Source organism: Electrophorus electricus, chromosome 18 (assembly GCF_041902795.1).
Source record: "Electrophorus electricus isolate QZ-2024a chromosome 18, ASM4190279v1, whole genome shotgun sequence".
NCBI classification, from domain to species: domain Eukaryota; kingdom Metazoa; phylum Chordata; class Actinopteri; order Gymnotiformes; family Gymnotidae; genus Electrophorus; species Electrophorus electricus.
In genome coordinates this window covers 8,723,834-8,744,485 of record NC_137514.1, presented here as the reverse complement: position 1 = coordinate 8,744,485, position 20,652 = coordinate 8,723,834, and the positions used below count along the sequence as shown (strand labels likewise).

Here is a 20,652-nt window from a genome sequence, read left to right as displayed (position 1 = left end):
TATGGTGCAGCACAGAGCAGCGACCCACGACAGTGAACTTTTACTCATCGCCACCAACAAAATGGCTTCTCCGTGCTGATTAAAGGCGTATAATACATGTAAAAGAAAACAAAACAAAACACGACAGTGTGGTTTATCTGAATCAGTTAAAACTTTATTCCAATACACCTGCTGTCCCAGTCTGACAAACATTTTCACTCTAACACTTTTTTAAACAAAAATACATGTGAGAATCTGTAAGAAAACCAGAGTCACTGAATGAAACAGACGTTGCTAGATCTATAAACACCAAATGAGGCATAATGCAAAGTCTTGCTAGAAAAAGAATCACATACAAAATGCAAAAAATTGATCACAGGTCAACTTATCCAGTTGAACAAACATATTAGGATTAAGGCCAACCATGTTAGCCCTATACGTGTACAAATACGTATCAAATTCTTGCTAAAGTTGGAATTGCATTAAATTGCATTGTTTAAAAATATATATGCATATAAAACATATGTATAAAAATACCATTTGCTCATGTACTTCACAGAGCCTTCAGTAAAATGCAAGTACATTACTCAAACTGAAAAAAGCACACATTTAACCAAATACTGTGCCCTTAATGGGAGCCACTTCTGAAAAGACCCACTGATCTATTGAAGTCTTCTTAATCAGGACTGCTGAACAACAAGTCCTAGTTAAAAAAAAGAAGTTGGGTTTAACATGTAGACACAAAACTGTGAAATGAAACATTACAAATGTAATAAGAATATTTTAATTATATCGACCATCTGTAGATATGAGCAAGCAGTGGAGTATATATGGGGTGTTGCAATAAAGACAAGATTGAAATGACTGGCGTTTAGGCAGAATACATACTATATTATGTCTGGTTGAGAGAAATATTGTCAAATTTTGCTAACTCATGATTATTTTGCAATACTGGTGTAATACCATACTGTAGTGACCAGTGGCATAAATAAAAGGATGATGTAAATAAAAGCTTTGGTAGTGACAAGCCCTTCACACTGGGTATGTATAAAATCAAGGTTACACTGCCAGCATGGAGACCTCTCTTTTTAAAGCATAAACAATTTCAGTGTAGCTGATCTGCCACTAGGATGTCCAAGTGGACAACAAATCCTTTCAATAACAGGAATTCACTTACAATGGTGCTTCTTATATGGAGTAGCCTTATAATAGTCCTCAGGCGACACCATCTTCACACCGCCAAAGTAGTCCAGCACCCAAACCTGGGTGATGTTCATTTTAGCAAAGAACCAGTTGTGGTCCACTGGCCAGTCACTCATCTCAGGATGCCTACTGAAGAGCACTTTCTTTGCTACATCAGCCTCTGTCCCGTTCACCTAAACACAATACAGATGGAGTTCTGGTAGGTGACAATCACACAACCCATCTGGATTTTAAAAACATATGGAATCTTGATCCTAACCAGTTTTGTGGATTTTGTTTTAAAAAAAAAAAGTTTTTAAACCACTTCAGTAAATGCAGGCTTGCTGGTGTTCATGTGGTGTCATTTTCATGTTGCAATTAATCTACAGCCTTACTTTACAGATATGTACTTAATAACTTTGAATTTGTTGCTTGTACAGGAAGTAACTTTGCAATGCCCGTTAATATGAATCACTACTCTAACCTGTGATAAAATACACTACAGATATTATAAATGAATAGGAAAGAAAAGTATAATCAGAGACTCAAGAGCATTAGTATTAACCCTTGTGGTCGTCACTTTGATGTGAGACATCAGAATGTCTAGAGGTCCTGGGAAAGCTTGTAAAAAGTGCAACAGTATCTTTGGCAACCCTAAAAGCAGGACAGCAATGTAAGAGCTGGTTTCGAATTATGGCTGTTTAAAAACTGGGTATGTTTTCCTTCTCTTTTTTTTTTTTTTTTTTTTACCTCTTCCACGGAGCCAGAAAGGATGATATGTGCACACAGGGGGCTCTGTGGGTCATAGCCACGATGCTTACAGAAGGGAGTCTGGGCCAGCGACACAGACATGGAGGCCTGGGGATTCACCTGTGGAACACACATTCTGACTTGTTGTGGAGTCCTTTTCAGCACTTCACAATAATGCACAATAACACTGTTTCAAAGACTATATAGAATGACTTCAATTAGACCCAGGAGTCATTTGCAGCCTGTTGGCTCTTCAATCGCCTAATCCCAAATGGCACCTAAGCCTCTTGGTACTCCTCAAAGTCTCACATATCGCAGTTGCTTGATGCTGCCTGCTGTTTTGACTGTAGCGCTTGCCCTACTTATTAGCTAATAATAAATTAACAGCATTTAATGCATTAAACTCGCATTTAAATATTTTCTTTTCTGCCATTAAACTCAGAGTGCCTGACAAAATCATGCACTCGAGTGGTCCTGTATTGCACGGAATGTTTTATAATAGACCGTTTCTGAGCCCGCATCATTGATGTCCTCGCTAAAGGTCGCGTATACCTTTGATTGTCGTAATGAAAAGTGGGGCACCCTACAACCTCGCATTCCTTGCGTGCACACGCATTTGTGGACTGCAGGACCGCGAGTTCGCCATTTTGCAGTGGGCTTATGTTTTATATATCACAGGAGCAGGAAAAAGCTTATACTGCACTTATATTGCACACAAGACTTTAATTAACCACCACAGCAACCCGATTTCCCAAAAAGTCGTTTAGTGTTAATGGAATATTACCTTAACTCTTAATTACATCACAAAATATATTGGCTTAGTAATTAACCCATTAATTGGTTAATTATTATTTTTAACAAACATTTTAATGAACCTAATACATATTACAATCCTCTTACGGGGTTTTTTTTTTGGGGGGGGGGGCAGCCGCACTACTACACAAAGTTAAAGTAACAAATGCTAAAAGCTGTTTATGTCAGCGGGTAACGTGAATTACGTGCCGGTTGCTCTGGTAACGCGAGCGCAGATAATACCAGTTAAGGGGAAAAATCCGCTGCGTCATGGTCACCGCCTAATTTAGCCAACTCATTTAGCTAACTCAGCTTGTACAAAAGACGGTATGCACTATATATTTTATGTTTACATAGAACTCTGAAATGTGGCTGGCAGTCCACATACTTGTGGGTCTTTGTGTGGTGGTCACAACGGCCAATGTACTTTTCGCCAATCTTTCTGAATAAATCGTGGGCTTTGTTAGAAATGGCATTCTGCTAGAGGATTAGTTTCTAATCATTTCCTTCACGCGATACAGTGGTGTGAACAGTCTGACTATCTTGTATCAAACATTTAGATTTCTACAAAAAAAAAAAGAAGTATGGAATCGTTTTACTTCATTTCATGCGACTGCCGTCTTGCTGAAGCACTGCCTACATTATCGTATCTAACTGTCTAGCTCTGTTCCTTTGATAATACGATGCTTTGTGTCCTCACCTGTAAATCCTGCACGGAGATCTCCATACGTGTAAGGTACATGTATGGAGTTCCCGTCCCGTAGCCCACTGGCCCGTCGCTGATTGCGAAAGCGTTTGAGAAGGGCTGTCCTTTCACCGGGTCATGCGTGGAGATCGTGGCCATCGAGGCCCAGTCACACTGGTTAATGACAAACCGTGCCATCCTCGCCACCTCTTCGTGTGGAGGGATTCTGAACTGGTTTGCTGAAATGGCCATAAAGACCAAACATAGTACGAACTCCGTTACCGTCATGCCAAAATTGTACTGCACGCGTCACGCAAAGCTAATGTTGTGTACACGGCGGTCATATGACTAGTTGTCACGTGACTCGGTGACCTGCCATCCACTTTCAATGCAATAACGTGACAGCAGCGTTTGCGTTGTGCATGTCTTGCGGACTTATACAAAAAGCACAGCAAACGTTTCCGCAGAATGTTTTACACATCGACAAATTTGTGCAGATTATATGGAACACATGGCATATATGTTTAAAGAAGAAAAATAAATAAAACAACTTAATTGTAAATGTCATTTACATTTTTATTGTTTTTTTATTTAAATGTGTAATTCGGCCTAAATTCAAAGTCTTAAGTTAATTTAGCTGATGCATTTTAAAAGTCTCCTGCCACTAGCTTTAATTAACTATTCTCGTCCAACTGCTGAACTAAAGTGATTGCTCAGGTGAATTTCATTATAAATTAACAATATAAAACATTCTCGGCCGTCTATCAACTTTATGTGGTTTGCTAAACAGCCCCGGTACAGCTCAACTACTACTGAAAGGTAACCCACACTCTGAATTTATACATTGTTCAGTGTGGTTAACGGTTATGTCTTTAGCGCTAGTTTCTAACTCGTGATGCTGTTGCAAAACTCACTAAACACTAATTTTATGTTATATTAATGTTAGTACAGATTTGCATCATGTCTGGACGTGGAAAGAAAACCATCGCAGCTGCCAAGACCAAGTTGCCTGTGTCTCGTTCAGTCAGGGCAGGTCTTCAGTTTCCAGTTGGTCGTATCGCACGCCTCCTGAGAAAGGGCAACTATGCCCACAGGATCGGTAACGGAGCAGCTGTGTACCTTACAGCCGTTCTGGAGTACCTATGCGCAGAGGTCCTGGAACTGGCGGGAAACGCGAGCAGGGACAACAAAAAGCTTCGCATCGCTCCCAGACACATCCAGCTGGCTGTAAGGAACGACGACGAGCTGAACACGCTTCTAGGTGGAGTCACAATTTCTGAAGGAGGTGTTCTTCCAAACATCCAGGCCCAACTACTCCCGAAGAAAACCAAGACTCTGCGTGAAGCCAACAGTAGCAAAGACATCCAATCTCAAGAGTTTTAGAGTTATTTTGAATATCTGCACTTTTTTTAAAAACACAAATTAAAGCGTTGAGTAGTGTATTTTTGGCTTATGACTGGTCACTAGGGCAGGCTTACCACTGAAGCCTGTCTTAAACTTTGTACTGGAGTTCGCATGTTTTGATCCTTGAACTATGAATTTCCTCCCCGAGGAAAGCGTTTTGTCTTCATCGAGGCCCCGGATCCCTCCGCAGAACTTGTCTTTACTGAATTAAAGCCCCACGACGAGTCGTACCACTGCGCTCTTTGACTTCTGACTTAATATCCCTTACAGAAAAACTTTTCATAATCAACTCAAGGGCATCCTACTATATACCCACTTTCTACGTGCGTTTGTATTTGACATTAACTTAGACACATGCATTTTTTTTTTTTTTTTAAATAAAAAAAAAGTTTATTTCAGCTCCTATAAGCGATGGCACCTGTTAAAGCTTCTTAAAGCATTGCTTTAGTTACAGTGGGGAACAGTAGTCCACTTTAATGATAACACAGCTTGGATGTTTGCACATATCTAAAGAAAGATTAGGCCTGTCCTCAGTGTTTTCACCATAGGGGTGGGGTTTCATAAGAGGGCTATACAGGCTTCCTGTGCTTATTTGGTCTTTCTGCCCACATAGCTGAGCCACAGTAGCACATGCAACACCTGCCTCTGTGCTTGCACAATCCTCAGATGACACAACCTTGGCAGCTGTTATAACCACACAGGCATGGCACCTCATGCTCAGGGTTGCTTCCTGGGTTATAGGAGTAGTTCCAGGTCAGTTCAGTTCCTGCCTTTACAGGTCTGAGAAACCACAGAAACTGGTCAGACAACTTGCAGCTTTCACAGCTCATACAGCATTTAAATATTGACATTTTTGAAAACTAATCCAAGAATAATACACAAAACTGTAAGGAGCCATGCAAGGGTACTTTGGTGACTAAACTAGAGATTCAGCCAACTTCTTGAATTAAGAACAGAATCTGTTTTGTTCTTAATTTATGAGGTGGGCTGAATCTAGATTCATGAGGATCTTACCTGCATGTAAAGAAGGCAATGGTTGGAAATTTGGGATCATGGGTATCAACAAAGACATTCTGGACAAAAAGGTTTGGATTGCAACTATGCTGCAATGTCAAAAACAAAAGGTAAAAAAATAGTTTATGGGGTTCAACAGTTGTATTAAACATATGTTGTAAAAATGCTAGTTCCTTTCACAAGAATTGTGAAAAGTAGCTTAAACAGATATACTGAACTATATTATCTACAGGAAATAAATCATGCACTACACCTGTAGATCAGGTTATACTTACATTAAGAAACCTTGCCACGTTTCCTTCTTTCGAAGCGTCAAGGTAATACATTTGTTCCTGAGAGGCCTCTTTCGGTACATGTCTTATAGGAACTGTCTGGTCTGCATAGCTGGGGTCACGTTTTCCCTCGTTACCATCTAGCCGGAGTTTCTTCCTTGTTACTTTTCCTTCAGCATCCCGGTCTTTTAACATAAATGCAAACAAAAATTACAGGATTATGAATGTGCCGCTTGTAAGTTTCATCAATCTTCATGAGATTGGACATTAATTTTTGCACCTGTTTTATTGGAATCAGGTGAGCAGGTGTTTGTTTCCTCCTGTGTATCCTGCAACATAAATATGTCCATAAGCTGACTATAAACAGGGGAGGCTTTTACTAGTGCAGTGACAAGTGAGAAACTGAACATATAGAACATTTTGTAGACAAACAAGTGTCTATACATTACATACACTGGGTTTTGGCACCTCTATCAAACATTGTGTTCAGAATCTTAAATAACACACAGAGCTGCGGGGAAAGATTTGTATGGAGTCCACAAGGTCATCCATCATACATAAATTCAGTTTAAGGATTCATTCCCCCCCCCCCACTAAGAGTAAAACTGTTGGATCAACTGTTAAATGATATTAAAAGAGCTTGTTTAAAATGGAAGGCAGGGGTAACTAACTGAACACTGTTGTTCCCGCTCTCCATCTAGCACCACTGCGGGCTGATCAACAGGTCGCTGAATCACAGGAACGTAGAGAGGAGGAGAGGTGTGCAGAGCCTCGCTTGCTGGTTTTTGCTGCCCTGCAGGGAGGGTCCACTCCTCCACCACCTCCACCTCATCATCAGACACTGGCTCCTCTTTCTGGTTCCTAGAGGACGCAGGCTCCTCTAAGCTCCGTTCGAGCCTGAGGACAACACCTTAGGGAGAAGTGGGTGGGGTTCCACACACACTTGTTTCCAATTCCATGGTAAAAAAAAAAAAATGGCAAAAGAGGATTTAATTGTTCAAACAACACACAACTGTACACACACACACCTGCATAAGTACAGACAAAGGTCCCTTTGTCGAGGTCATCACGACAGCGCACAGCCCACCCTTTGTCGCAGGTGCGAAACACCTGCAGACGAACATGGAGTCCACGCTGGACCACACGGTTCTGGCATCCACTTCGATTGCATCCACACCAAGGGCCGCATTCATATAGTCTGTCAAAATGTTACATGGACATTATGTGAGAGTAGGTAATACATGTAAACAATGATGTATTCAAGAATGCTGTTTATTCACCAATCTGCACAACAATATGCAGAACAAGGAGATTTTAAATAAAAGTATGATTTTGTCTTGATTCTGTAACATTGGTCTGCATGTACTTTACTGGTGAACCCTTTTTAGGGGGTTGTGCTGTTGTACTTTCAAGCTTTCACACTTCCAAAATTCTCCACCACATACACTTTTGCTCTTCACCATGACCACATTTAATGAAGGTCAACAGACGAACCACCACTATTAGATTTCTCACCCTGTGTGCAAGGGCTCGTCTAGCCGCTGATAAGCATAAAGCTGGCCTGGGTCAGCCCCAGCCTTCAGAGAGAGCTGAAGGCACGAGCAGCTCCGAGGGTCCACGCAGTCGTCTGTGCAGTCACAGCAGGCCAAGAAAAACGGGGACACGCTCAGAAAACAGCCGTGGGGCCAGCGCTCCTTACGGTAACGAAATTCCTTCGGCCGGACACCGTCCACGTCATTGCACAGGGGAACTGGCACCACCTCTGCCCCACGGCTTATGTCTCTTTCAAACAAGATGGCTACTGGAAGCGAAGGGGTGAATCCAGACGGTCCAGGCTGAGCCTGGCGGTCCAACAGCACCTGCGGCTCGAAGCTAAAGTTCGACGGCTGTAGGATTCCAAGGCTCTCTGTCTGCTGCAGGAACTGAAGCACGTTGGCCATGCAACGCAAGCTCCGCCCACATGGGGCTTTGTAGAACACGTTCACCTCCAAGTCCAGCTCCTCCCCTTTGGGCTCTGTCTCCTGCCCTACAAATAGGCTGGCCTTTGCATAGTGCCGCTGGAAGTGACAGAGAAGAGGTACTCTCAAGGGATTCTGACCTGGAAAACGGTCCGTGTGAGGCAGCAGGTGAGAGAGGCAGAATGGGCTGCAGTCATGCTGCTGGTAGGAAACCTGGACAGGCGACAGGGGTGCCAGGTGGTTGTCCGCTGAAAGGCTGGGTGGCGACAGTTGAACCATGTGGTTCGAAAAGTCACATTTCCCTGACAACACAGCATCATTTCTGCTGGTTAAAGACATCTGGCTGTTGTCCGAACTGAATTCCAGGTTCCTTGAACCGCTGCATAAAAACACAACCAAGAGGTTTGGTCAAATTAGAAAAAAAGGACTATGAAAGCTAGAGAACAAGAACAAAGCACTGCAATAGGGTTTAAACCTTGAGCTGTCCTCGTTTAAGATGTCCTCTGGTACAGGTCCATCCTTCATTTTCAGCTGAGTATAGTGAGAGTCTGACACAGACACTGTCAGTATATCTATAACAAAAGTGACATTAAGAGCCTGGGACGTTAAGAAGATATCCCTATTTACCTTAGAAGCCCATTCAATCTGTTGTTTAAATATAAATCATGATTTTCCATATATGAATTGTGTAGCAGTATATTTTTTCAGTGGTATGATATTACTGAGTTTTAAGGTTGGGCCAGTGGAACCAAAAGAAATCCCATATGAAACAGAAAGGACCAAATGGAGAAGCAGGTGCAGGCTTACAGTGGGAAACCTCACTGAAGAGATTCCAAAACCTCAAACTGACACATGTACAGGGTTCTTATAATCTGCTTATACCAAAACACACACTCGCAAAGAGTTCAGTTCTACCTTACTTACTATTTTGTAAAATCTCTTAAGAAAAAAGAGGAGGAGACACTTTCAAAGCCACATACACTCACCCACTTGATTAAAAACACCTGCCTCACCCTGACATTCATGGACAACAGATGGGATGAGAAATCTAAGGTAGGTGTGCCTAATAAAGTAATTAGGCACACCTATCTTATATTGCTCATCGCAGCTGTTGCAATGGGCAGTTTGTCAACTGCTCTCTACACTAACCATAAGCGGTCAGTTTCTCACCAGAAATTGTTCGGCTGGCAAAGACAGCAGTGATACTGTCATAGGAGGGCTGTTGCGCAGGTACGAATGTACCAGGTAGAACAACCTAGCCAGAGCTAATGTCACTGCTTGGTTGAAAGTGGTATGCTGCTCCAAAATATACAGCCAACAGCAGTCTCGTGGTTAGAAACTGATCACTAATTGAGTTGGAAGACTGCTAAAACAAACTGTATGGAAACAAATAGTCTAATTTGAACCAAAGTCTTACACTCTTAGCCGTACAAAGTGTTTCTAATAAATGATTAATGTTTCTAGTAATGGGGGGGGGTAAGCCCTATCTGGTGGATGTAGGAACAGTCTGAAACAGATGTATACACATTTAGTGTTCAACAGGAGTATACCTTCACTGATGAGCACCTCTTCAAAGGAGTCATTCTTCAAGACTGTATTAAGTGACACCCCAGATGCCAGGATGACATTCATGCCCTGGATGTACCCTAAACAATGTTTTATCACAGTAGCGGTGTCTGTCTGAAAACTGGCAATTTCTCATATTTTAAAAGGTCTTTTAACAGCTATATAAATCATATGTCACACATACAATAGTGAAAAATAAACATGTAGTATAGAACTGGCACGTATGGTAAAACTATCATAGCGCCACAACATATATGGTACTTAAGAACAAAAATATTCATATAGTACTAAGATATGCATCTGTCAAATAAAGTTAGTGTGTGAAATGGTGAATATGTGAAAATATTTACTGTGTACAAAAGGGACAGTAATAATATGGGGGTAAAGTTATCATAACCAACATATATAAATATGATTTTTACCTACATTTTGTACATGAGTTCTATCGTTGGTTAGTGTTGTGGCTGTGCCTATCTGTTTACCTTTGTCTGAGGCTGTGTTATTTTTGATGGCATCTCTTAGACATATGAGAAATTCCAGTAGTTCCTCAAACGCCAAGTCAACATCCACTTCAGACCAAAAGGACTTTGCGTTCTCTGTAATGCAATTTACACTTATTGTTTTACTACAAATGTTATACCTAAAACGATTTTCATACCAAAATGAGCTTTTCGTACAAACATGTTATTCATCCAGAGCGAATGAACAAAATTTAGCTTACCAACATCAGACATCTCAATTTAACGGAATATCGTACTGTATCAACCAAAACCTTATTCTCTCAGTTAACGTTATAGCTAGGCTTGCCAGTTAGCTAGCTAGTTTACGACATAAACATAATAGTTAGCTAAAGATATACATAGCTAGCTCGCTAGCTAGCTGTTTGCTATACTAACTAAAGCGAAGGGACATAGACCAATGGCATCAAATCAAACGCTAGTGCTCCGAAAAAGCTGGATGACTAACTTGTGTATGTATCCTACCGAGCTAGGCTAGCTAACTAAAACTATTAACAAGCAAAATAGCCAGCTAGCTTGCTAGCTAATGACTTAAGTTAGCAGTGTTTATGTGGAAGTCATGGTAAGCTATATTGCAGTCATTTGTATAGTCCTTGTATTAAATGCAACATTCCAAAGCATACTGCGACTTGTGCTCTAGCGTGGCCTAAAATAACAAAAGGACAAATGTCTAGCACTTTTACATCCAGTGAGCTGAGGCAGCTACTTCTAGTCAGTTTCGATTGTTTTATTGAATGAAGCGAGCACGATCCCTTCCCACAATGCAATTCAATATTTTGGTTTCTACCTAAGGTCAGTCCAAAGCAATAAATGAACGAAAAATCTACCTTGCGCGAAAGAATAAATTATTTGATTAACTAAATAAAAAATATATAAAGATACTCGCACATCTACACAATAACAGGTTAAAGTATTTTAAACATATGGCGCACAATTTAGTAAAATACACGTTTAATTTCTTAAAATACTATTTTGGCTACTAGGCTAGACTATATTCACTGGTACAGATTTAAGGAGGAAACGTTTTGCAGTTGAACGTAATTTAACTTCACACTGCATGCTTTTCTTTCCTTTTCACTACATGGAATGTATTTTAATTGCATGTTACCGTTTGTGAACGATTTCCCCTAATCTATCATATCTTGCTGTGGAAGATTTGTAGCATAAACTTGCGCAACATTGAGAATCTGTATTTTGTATCGTCGACGAACTTAATACCGTGAACGTAGTACGTGAACGGATAGAATTGTGAGTAGATAAGAGACTGCCTGGAGGCTACAGCGGACGACTATGGAAGAAGGCTTTAATATAATAAATGCAACACTAAATGAAAATATGAATAGAAACCTATATTTGGCTTTTGAAAAGAAGTTTATTCAAAAGTACATGCACTGTGGGCTGAGTCTGCACTTGTACAGACGCCAGCTCTCTATCACGTGCCATTGCTGACCACCCCTGGCACTAACAACAATACTCATAGTCATTCCATTGATCCTTCGCCCACTAATTGGCTAGAGCCTCACACCACTTCACCACAGTGAGGTAAAGTGTGGGGCATAAACATTTTTAAATAGTGGTATTATCCAAGATGCTATTCGGTTTGGCTTATTTTTGCTCGATGTAAAAGCTTCATCTTGGCTGTTCATCTTGGCTGTTCCATGATTTAGACTTGCTCTACCAGATAACAATGGCATTCTTTATTATCAGCTGTTATTGATTTTGTTGTTTTTTAACTACTTTTATAGTCTTCATTATACAAAGACAATAACATTTAATTGTAAATTAGTTATAAAAACTATAAAAAGCTATTAAAAGGAAAGCTATAAAATTAATTCTCTGGTGCTGTGATTTTCTGTGTCTTCTGTTCACATAATGAACACATACGTGACATAAGGGTTCTCTGTGTGACTCTTGTGGTTTTGAGACTACTGCTTATAGAGCCACTTAAAAAGTAAAGAAAAAGCAACACGACATGCAAAAAAAAAACAAAAAAACAACGCCTACGCCTTGCTGTTGCAACATGTGAAAAATATATATATTGTTTCATTTTTTAAAGCTCATTTTGTGGCATTTGTTTTGTTTAATGTGATGGAACAGAAGTGACACCCATAACCCTTTCATTATGTCCTGGCAGGTACCCTTTTCTCTTTAGTTCATGCTTTGATGTAAGAGGGGAATCCTGACCAACATGAACTGTGGAGGTGTGTGGTGAAATGAGTGTTTCATTTCATATACTTAATCATAAGATAATGCTGAGTTTGTGTGCTTGTACAGTGGAGGCTCGCTCTGTTTGTATATGATACAACTCATGTCTGTGTTCTGTAGTTGAGAACTGTAGCAGTTGTGCAACTCTGGATAGCTTTCTGTGGGGCTACAGGACTAGAAAGATGGTCTTCAGCAAAGGAAGACATTTATAATATCCTAAAGAATCTGGAGAATAATGTTAAATGTCATGTTAAAGGACTCTCTCTTCCTCTTTTTTCTTCAGCTTTTGTGTTCAATATGCTTGCACATGTTCTTTGCTCCTACACACATTAACTCCAATTACACAGGAAATGGTGCCCACGAGAAATATGCAGTTTCCAACCTCCACTCAGACATTTTTCTCTCACAGCAGCATGTTCAATTTAACAGAGAAAATAGCATTCTAATTCTGTTAAAGTATACCATGGGAACATGCTTGTATATAGAAGCACCTTTTGTATGTTATTTTTAGATAGACTGTTATGGTGCTATAAAACCCAACATGACAATGTGCTAATAATTGAATCCATTATAGTGAACATTTTTATGCCTATATGTATTTTTTGTATACCTCCATTCATTCTAACATATTTTAGTGTCTGGTTTTAGATGTATTATGTATATTGTGACTCTTTATTGGGATTCTTAATTGGTTACAGCATACCATTAGTGGTGCATCATATTCTGCTGCTGTTATTTAGCATCTTTGCAGTTTCCCAGGGTATTTTATACTCATCACATTCTCAAATTAGTCTTTTGCAATTATTTGTAATTTGGAAACATACAAACTGAATGATCTGTGAAATAATTTGTTATTTAACATTTTTGCCTTCTTCAAATGCATCAAGCCTGGCTAAGATGTTGTTGTTACTTAGTTATTAGCAATAGCTTGTGACTAGAATTCTTCAGAAAACTGAAGACTAAACCTTGCTCTTTCTGAGAGTTATTGGAAATATATTCTGATTTTTTGATGTTCTTTTATGACAATAAATAAATTCCATTCTGCATGATACTACCACTATTCTAAATTACAGTGTCACTAATGGAAATCAAAGAACAAGCCATGTGGTGCTACAGGGCTTGTCTACTGCCAAGCCTCCTCCCAGGGAGAATGGCACCACCTACTGCTGACTCGATTAACAGTGCTCCTCTTCTCTGAAGGTGTAGTGTAGTCCAACCACTTTCTGTTTCCAGGCACCCCAGTGATTTCGCAGAGGAACAGTGCCAAACTTTGATCAAACTGTTCAACCTGAAGTGTAGCACAATGGAGTTGAGTTTGTGTGGAATGAAGCTTGGTCTTTTCACTATACTGCTAAGTTTGCCATCCTGCTTTGGGGTTCCTGCGGGTAAGCTGCGAGTCGTTGGTTTGTTAAGTTGTATATATCCAGATAAAGCTATGAATGATTGTCTGAAGAACCCAAAAGTCAAGAGTGCACTTCTTTCCATACGTACTAAACTGTCTGACTGGTCTTTTAGTAAAATTTCATATTTGTCTATGCATGTTTACTAGTCCTGTTGAAAGAGAGTACTTTGTCCTTACTGTGTGTTATTGCCAAACATTGAGGAAAATACATTAAATTAGTTTAGTTGAAAATCAGCAACAGTCCCTCAAAAGTATATCAGGATTTTTTAAAAGATAAATAAAAGATATGTTGGTGCGTGCGTGCGTGCGTGTGTGTGGTAAAAACTGCAGTGTAGTACACAAGGTTTCCAGACAAACAGAATGTTTTGGACAGAGGTCCGTCATCAGCTGGAAAAGTACTTTGCTGATGAAGAACCTCTGTCTGAAACATTCTGCATTATGTTTAGCTGGAAACCTTGTGTAGTTCATTTTTATTGCATCTTTATACACGGCTCCCTGGAATATATATATATATATATATATATATATATATATATATATATATATATATATATATATATATATATATATATATATATTCATATATCTGTCTGTGTGTATATATGTGTGTGTGTGTATATGTGTGTATATATATATATATATATATATATATATATATATATATATATATATATATATATATATATATATATATATATATAAAATTCATAATTTCCCACTCGCCTTCTGGGTGGTGTTTTTCCTTCAAGTTTGGGTCCTCTGCCAGAGGCCTGGAAGCTTGAGAGTCCTGCGTAGTGTCTTAGCTGTTCCCAGGATGGCACTCTTCTGGACCGAATTGTTCCTGGGATCTGTTGGAGCTATTCTCCTAGTTTGGGGGTTACAGCCCCTAGTGCTCTGATTACCACAGGAACCACAGTTGCCTTCACCCTCCACATCTTTTCACATCATTTCAAGTGAAAGCAACATCAGGAAAATGGAACACAAGAAGCTTGAGAAATATTTCTTGGGATCACTTGGGATGGCCATATCTATCACTATGTCCCTCTTCTGATGTTTATACACCACTACTATGTTCGGTTGCTTAGCTATATATATATATATATATATATATATATATATATATATATATATATATATATGTATTTTTTTTAGTTTATACATTTATATATATATATACCAAACAACCAGGCTATCTACATCTGTACTTCGTTCTAGAAAACCTCACTGATGAAAATGATCAGTCACTACAACTAGATGTAATTTGATTGCCTTTGATTTTTACACGAGCTGAAGCCAGGTCTCTCTCTATCTCTTCCTGGTAGCCCATGTGATCCTGAGCAGAACAGACGCTAGCCAGGTGCTTCTGAACCGCCATCGTCGTGCCAATTCCTTCATAGAGGAGCTGAAATTGGCGGACTTGGAGAGGGAGTGTCTGGAGGAGAAGTGTTCATACGAGGAGGCCAGGGAGATCTTCTCTATACCTGACCAACTGGTGGGCAAAGCTAAAATCAGCAGTTGAGCTAACCTCGGCATGTTCACCACAACAGCATTATTGGCCTATTTGTCAAAATAGATATTTTATAAACATGATAAACACTGGGACAGAGGAATAAATCTGTTGTTATCTTTCATACATTTTTACTGTTTTTCAGGATGCGTTCTGGAGGGTTTACACAGGTACAGTAATGACTGTAGGTGAACGTGACTGAAATACAGTCCATGGTGTGTTTATTTCTGTTTGCCTTGACTTGTTGCTGTGTCTCCAGAGGTGGACCACTGTAAATCAGAGCCATGTCAAAATGGGGCCACTTGTGACACTCAGACAAATACTTACATCTGTATATGTCCACCCATGTTTGAGGGACGGAACTGCGACAAAGGTAACGTGAACACCAAAGAAGTGAAGATACCTAAGGCTGAACTGCAATTTTGTTCCTCAAATTATAAGGCACTGTTGGTTACTCCACAGAAATACTTAATTCTTATGGCTGTCTATATAAGAATGGAGGGTGTGAGCACTTCTGTACCGAGGCTGAAGATTTAACCTCCAGCTGTCACTGTGCTCCTGGATACAGCCTGTCTACAGACAACAGCAGCTGTGTGCCACAAGGTGTGTATCACTGGCACACCTTGTGTGTCACAGTCTCATATATGAATGTTACTCCATGCTTTCATCCAAATCACACTTGACTTCTTTCTTTTAATGTCCCTCCTTAGTTAAATTTCCTTGTGGCAGAACAGATGTGACAAACGTTGGCCCAAGGATTGTTAAAGGACATATATGTCCTAAAGGAGAGTGCCCCTGGCAGGTACACCAGGACAAAAGCACTATTATCAACAGATTTTGACATTTCACACATAGAGTGTTATTATCCTCAAGTTCTTTTGTGTTGAGTATCACTGTTCTCTGTCCTTATTTGTTAATTAATACAGGCATTACTTGAATATGAAGGCCAGTATAAATGTGGGGGAATTATTCTAGACTATCAATGGATCCTCACAGCAGCTCACTGCGTCTGGAAACAACACCCATCCAAACTACAAGTGTCAGTAGGTAAGAATTCACAAGACACTAAACACGTACACATTATACTTCTATTGTTATACCAAACATTAAAACTTACCTTCCCCTATTTAAAACAAGATGTAATATTTTGCTCTACTTTTATCTCCTTTTGAGATTTTAGGGAAACACAATGGTTTTGTTTTTTTTTCCCCATCCATGTACCTGTTTTCCTCTACCCCTAAGGTAAGCACAACCGAAATGTGAAGGAGGCCACAGAGCAGCTAAGAAAAGTGTCAAAGGTGTTGATCCACCCACAGTACAACTTCACGACATCTGATAGCGACCTGGCCCTGCTGAGGCTGCGCCGGAACATCTCACTAAACTCATATGTAATACCGATCTGCCTCCCCCCAGCACAAGGCACATTTGATCGCACGCTGAAAACAGTGCGCACCTCCACCGTGAGTGGCTGGGGCCGACTCTCTCAGTTCGGGCCTCCATCCCTCATGCTGCAGAGGCTGGAGGTGCCCTTGGTTCCCCTGGTGAGCTGCCAAGCCCACTCTGGTCTCAGGGTGACCAATAACATGCTCTGCGCTGGCTACAGGGAGGGAGGCCGCGACGCGTGTCAAGGGGATAGTGGGGGTCCCCTGGTAACCAAATACAACACCACATGGTTCCTGACGGGCATAGTGAGTTGGGGGAAAGGCTGTGCTCGCGCGAATATGTATGGTATCTACACTCGCGTGGCCGTCTTTGTGGAGTGGATTACAAACAACATGGCTAAAGAATGAATGGATTTGTTGGGGAAGAACTGATCTTGAAGAAAATTAAAAATCTTAAAATATATTTAAAAAAATAAAATCTTAAATCTTTATTTGAGTGGATTCAGTATTACAATGATGAATACTGAGTATTTTATTTTTAGTGTCAAATACCAGTTCTGTTTCTCACAACATTTAAAATACATGTATTATTGTACCTTTTAATTTGTAAAGTATTGCCACAAATAAAGTTAACTTTGTAATTTGATAAACAAGGGTCATCTTTGATCTTCTGATTGAGTTGTGGTGAATTTTATCCCCGCCTGAGCTTCAAAGCTTAAGTATTATAGGTATGGGACAGGCTTTTAGCCTATACTGAAAGGGTGCAGAGTGTGCAGACTTTGGACCTTTTAGATGTGAGGACTAGGCAGCCTGACCATAGCACCAGGCATTATCAAACATGAAACTCCTAACTCTGCTCTTCCTGCTACTGGCCTTACACTGCTGTCATCCCGCTTCAGGTAAAACGTATGTATTTGTACATATGAGACTAAATCACATATTAGCAAATCAAGAAGCACTGAATGTTTTTCTATATTTAAGCATGCACAACTGTGTCTCTGTGTACTTTTGGTCAACTTCCACATTGCTTGTGTTCGCTGTAGTGTTTGTGAGCCAGAAAGATGCCCACAGAGTTTTTGCTCGAACTAAGCGAGCAAACTTAGGCTGGTTCGAAGAGCTGAAGATGGGTGATCTGGAGAGGGAGTGTCTAGAGGAAAAATGCTCTTATGAGGAGGCCAGAGAGGTGTTTGAACACACAGAAGTTACGGTCTGTATTAGAAACTCAGAGATGTTGATCACACAAAACATGTATTCTGCTATTATTGGCCTTATATTGATGTATATCTTGAACCTTGGAATGACTATGAGCTAACTGGCCTTCATTTGTAAAACTGCTTCAAATGCTTAGGAAAACTTACATCTGAAAATTAATTTATTGAAACTCCATCAATTTCAAATAGAAATTTGAAATGGAATGTGAACTGGAATTTGACTAAGCTATTGCAATAAGCCTATACACTGATATTATTGCGGCTGCAACTGGAATATTGGTGAATTTGAATCCAGATTCTTTGTCCACAGGATGAATTCTGGAAAACATACAATGGTAAGATGTTCAATCACTAACCTTTTACCAAACATGTCCATTTTCTCATTATCCGATGGTGAGCTTTTGTTCTTTCAACAGTCAAAGATGTTTGTCTGTCAAGGCCATGTAAAAACAACGGTACCTGCATGCAACTAATGGAAATGTACACATGCATTTGCCCACGGGGTTTCCTTGGGCGTGACTGCGAGTACAGTAAGGTCAACCTCATACTCAGCTTTTATATGCACTCATTATTAGAGCAAAGGAATGTCTCTTGAACAGGATTTAGGTTTTGTTACAGTCAGCTGTTTATGAAGATTCTTACAGTGTAGGGCTTTGAATGTACATTATTGCACTTCTCTGTGGAATACAGGATTCTGATTGGTTAGTCTGAGATCAGTTCTGAATCACAGACTGCTGAACTGAATAACACACCTGCTACAGGCAACCACTGTAGCAATGCTTCCTGGCAGTGTGACTTGCTACAAAATGGATCCAAAACCACTATTTAATGTCAGGTTTTTTGGTAATTATTGGCTGGCTTTACATGCTCCTTTACAAAATACAGTCCTAATTTTAGTAACACAAACTTAAGATCAGCACCTAGACCAAAGTGTTACTTATTCCTTTTTTGTCCTTTTTTCTCTAGTAATTAAAGAAATTCCTGACTCCTGCCTTCATAAAAATGGCAGATGTGACCATTTTTGTGCGGAGGGAAAGGGGCCACGTAGCTGTTCCTGTGCAGATGGGTACTTCCTTGGGACAGATGGTCAAAGCTGTCTAACCAATGGTGAGGATATTAAGAGTCATGTACCCAACAGGCCACAAATGGGGAGCAATCAGTGATTCTCAGTCTAGACTGAGAATAACTGGACATAAACATAACTGTCCAAAATGTACAATAAATCATAATTATAAGTCATAATTATTTAGACAAATAAGAGTGGCAAGGTGTACTGTGGCAAATGTGAGAAATGCATTTGCTACAAGTAAAAAGAAAAAATGAAAGTTTTTGGTATGAAAGAATGTCATACTAGCAACATACCTCCTGAAACTTCAAGATGTCATTAAAGCTATAGGAGCACATTTTAACTGATGCAGAATGCCAGCAAAAGCAAATTATGAAACAGTTAGTTGAAGCACCTTGGTTTTATTACCATTTGAAAAATGTATGTTATCTGTGGGTAGGTTAAAAGAGTCTTTGAGGGTATGGCAATTTAAGCATTTGTTAACGACTGACTATATTTCCTTACTTGTGTTCTTCATCACTCTTTTTCAGAGCTCTTTCCTTGTGGCAAGGTCCCACTTCTTCAAGGCAACACTGGTACAAATAAGGACCTTCAGCAGGACCCACGGGCACGTATAGTAGGAGGCACAGAGTGTCCCAGAGGTCACTGCCCCTGGCAGGTAAAAACACTTGTAGAGCTGTAATTGCACTTATGCCTTAGGAAATGCTGCTGACACTGATGCATGTGTACATTAGGTCTTGCTGAAATATGGTGACAAGGGCTTCTGTGGTGGTGTGATCATAAAGCCCACATGGGTCCTCACGGCTTCTCACTGTTTAGAGAAGCTCGCTGTCAAGTTTCTAAAGATTGTTGCAGGTATGTGACTCGGCAGTGGTTGCCAATAAAAGCTGGTAGCGTATGGCTACAACACATGTCTGGAACTGGAGTGTCCATGCTGGCCCTCTTTATCTGACCCAGGCGAGCATGACATTGACATAAATGAAGGTTCGGAGCAGACAATAGAAGTGCAGGAGATAATCATGCACCCCGACTACGTCTCAGCAAATGCGGACAGCGACATCGCCCTTCTGCGTCTCCACCGGCCCATCATCTACAGCACATATGCCGTTCCTGTGTGCCTTCCTCGCCGAGACCTTGCCACACGGGAACTGTGGGCCATCCACCTTCACACCGTGAGCGGATGGGGACGGCGTAGTGAGGGCGGGCCTACCTCACGGGTTCTACGGAAACTCGACGTGCCACGGATTCGCACGCAAGACTGCGTGAAGGACAGCAATATTTCGCTGACCGATAACATGTTCTGCGCTGGCTACATTGAAGGTAAAGAAGACTCCTGCAAGGGTGACAGTGGTGGACCTTTGGTGACCCGTTATGGAAACACTACATTTCTCCTGGGAATTGTGAGCTGGGGGAAAGGATGTGCACGCCCAGGACACTATGGCATATACACACGTGTGTCCAATTACCTGGAGTGGATAGACAAGCATGTCTTGGCACCAGTTGTCAATTCAACAAAGGCACCACTGGCATAAAATCACCAGAATAAACATGATATGGCTTGCAGTATAACAGTGCTATGTCAACTTTTGTTTCATTCTATTTACACTTTTGATCTTTTTGTGCTTAATTTGCTTGTATATATTAACTACATTTAGTTTCCATTTGCTCAGAAATAAAAGATATGCAACATCTTAATTTCAAAAATTGGAACGTGACAAAGTGTCAAACTAAATGCATCTTTCTTATGTACATGCATACA

The 20,652-nt window shown here is 40.3% G+C and overlaps 5 protein-coding genes across 9 annotated transcripts; 3 read left to right on the top strand and 2 right to left on the bottom strand.

Annotated features, from left to right (window-relative positions):
- Positions 1-132: 132 nt before the first annotated feature.
- Positions 133-3,757, bottom strand: creg1 (cellular repressor of E1A-stimulated genes 1). 3 transcript variants are annotated; one of them, XM_027009341.3, is made up of 4 exons: positions 3,404-3,743; positions 1,912-2,031; positions 1,157-1,355; positions 133-682 (listed from the first exon to the last, which is right to left on the bottom strand). In XM_027009341.3, coding segments are annotated over exons 1-4 (594 nt in total). In that variant the 5' UTR covers positions 3,677-3,743; the 3' UTR covers positions 133-680. The 3 variants fall into 3 exon arrangements, with proteins under 3 accessions (XP_026865142.2, XP_035390946.1, XP_081557272.1); XM_035535053.2 differs by having other exon boundaries at positions 133-1,355; positions 3,404-3,746; XM_081701146.1 differs by lacking the exon at positions 1,912-2,031 and having other exon boundaries at positions 133-1,355; positions 3,404-3,757.
- h2af1al (H2A histone family member 1a like) lies at positions 2,957-4,926 on the top strand. Of its 3 annotated transcripts, none has more exons than XM_081701147.1 (2): positions 2,957-3,030; positions 4,340-4,926. In XM_081701147.1, the coding sequence occupies exon 2, from the start codon at positions 4,349-4,351 to the stop codon at positions 4,769-4,771; it is 423 nt and encodes a 140-aa protein (XP_081557273.1). In that variant the 5' UTR covers positions 2,957-3,030; positions 4,340-4,348; the 3' UTR covers positions 4,772-4,926. The 3 variants fall into 3 exon arrangements, with proteins under 3 accessions (XP_081557273.1, XP_026865162.2, XP_026865154.2); XM_027009361.3 differs by lacking the exon at positions 2,957-3,030 and adding an exon at positions 4,073-4,207; XM_027009353.3 differs by lacking the exon at positions 2,957-3,030 and adding an exon at positions 4,114-4,207 and having other exon boundaries at positions 4,335-4,926.
- setdb2 (SET domain bifurcated histone lysine methyltransferase 2) lies at positions 4,624-10,867 on the bottom strand. Its single transcript, XM_027009371.3, has 12 exons — positions 10,324-10,867; positions 10,085-10,198; positions 9,587-9,682; positions 8,512-8,608; positions 7,594-8,415; positions 7,107-7,276; positions 6,750-6,988; positions 6,359-6,407; positions 6,082-6,263; positions 5,807-5,895; positions 4,867-5,572; positions 4,624-4,723 (listed from the first exon to the last, which is right to left on the bottom strand). The coding sequence occupies exons 1-11, from the start codon at positions 10,334-10,336 to the stop codon at positions 5,455-5,457; spliced, it is 1,989 nt and encodes a 662-aa protein (XP_026865172.2). The 5' UTR covers positions 10,337-10,867; the 3' UTR covers positions 4,624-4,723; positions 4,867-5,454.
- A 2,656-nt stretch (positions 10,868-13,523) lies between these two features.
- On the top strand, positions 13,524-17,263 carry f7l (coagulation factor VII, like). Its single transcript, XM_027009869.3, has 8 exons — positions 13,524-13,710; positions 15,050-15,219; positions 15,380-15,404; positions 15,494-15,607; positions 15,697-15,837; positions 15,945-16,036; positions 16,161-16,281; positions 16,477-17,263. The coding sequence occupies exons 1-8, from the start codon at positions 13,629-13,631 to the stop codon at positions 17,022-17,024; spliced, it is 1,293 nt and encodes a 430-aa protein (XP_026865670.2). The 5' UTR covers positions 13,524-13,628; the 3' UTR covers positions 17,025-17,263.
- Positions 17,264-17,388: 125 nt separating this feature from the next.
- f7 (coagulation factor VII) lies at positions 17,389-20,593 on the top strand. Its single transcript, XM_027010323.3, has 8 exons — positions 17,389-17,515; positions 17,660-17,823; positions 18,138-18,162; positions 18,244-18,357; positions 18,794-18,934; positions 19,424-19,551; positions 19,628-19,748; positions 19,851-20,593. The coding sequence occupies exons 1-8, from the start codon at positions 17,455-17,457 to the stop codon at positions 20,423-20,425; spliced, it is 1,329 nt and encodes a 442-aa protein (XP_026866124.2). The 5' UTR covers positions 17,389-17,454; the 3' UTR covers positions 20,426-20,593.
- The last annotated feature ends 59 nt before the right edge of the window (positions 20,594-20,652 follow it).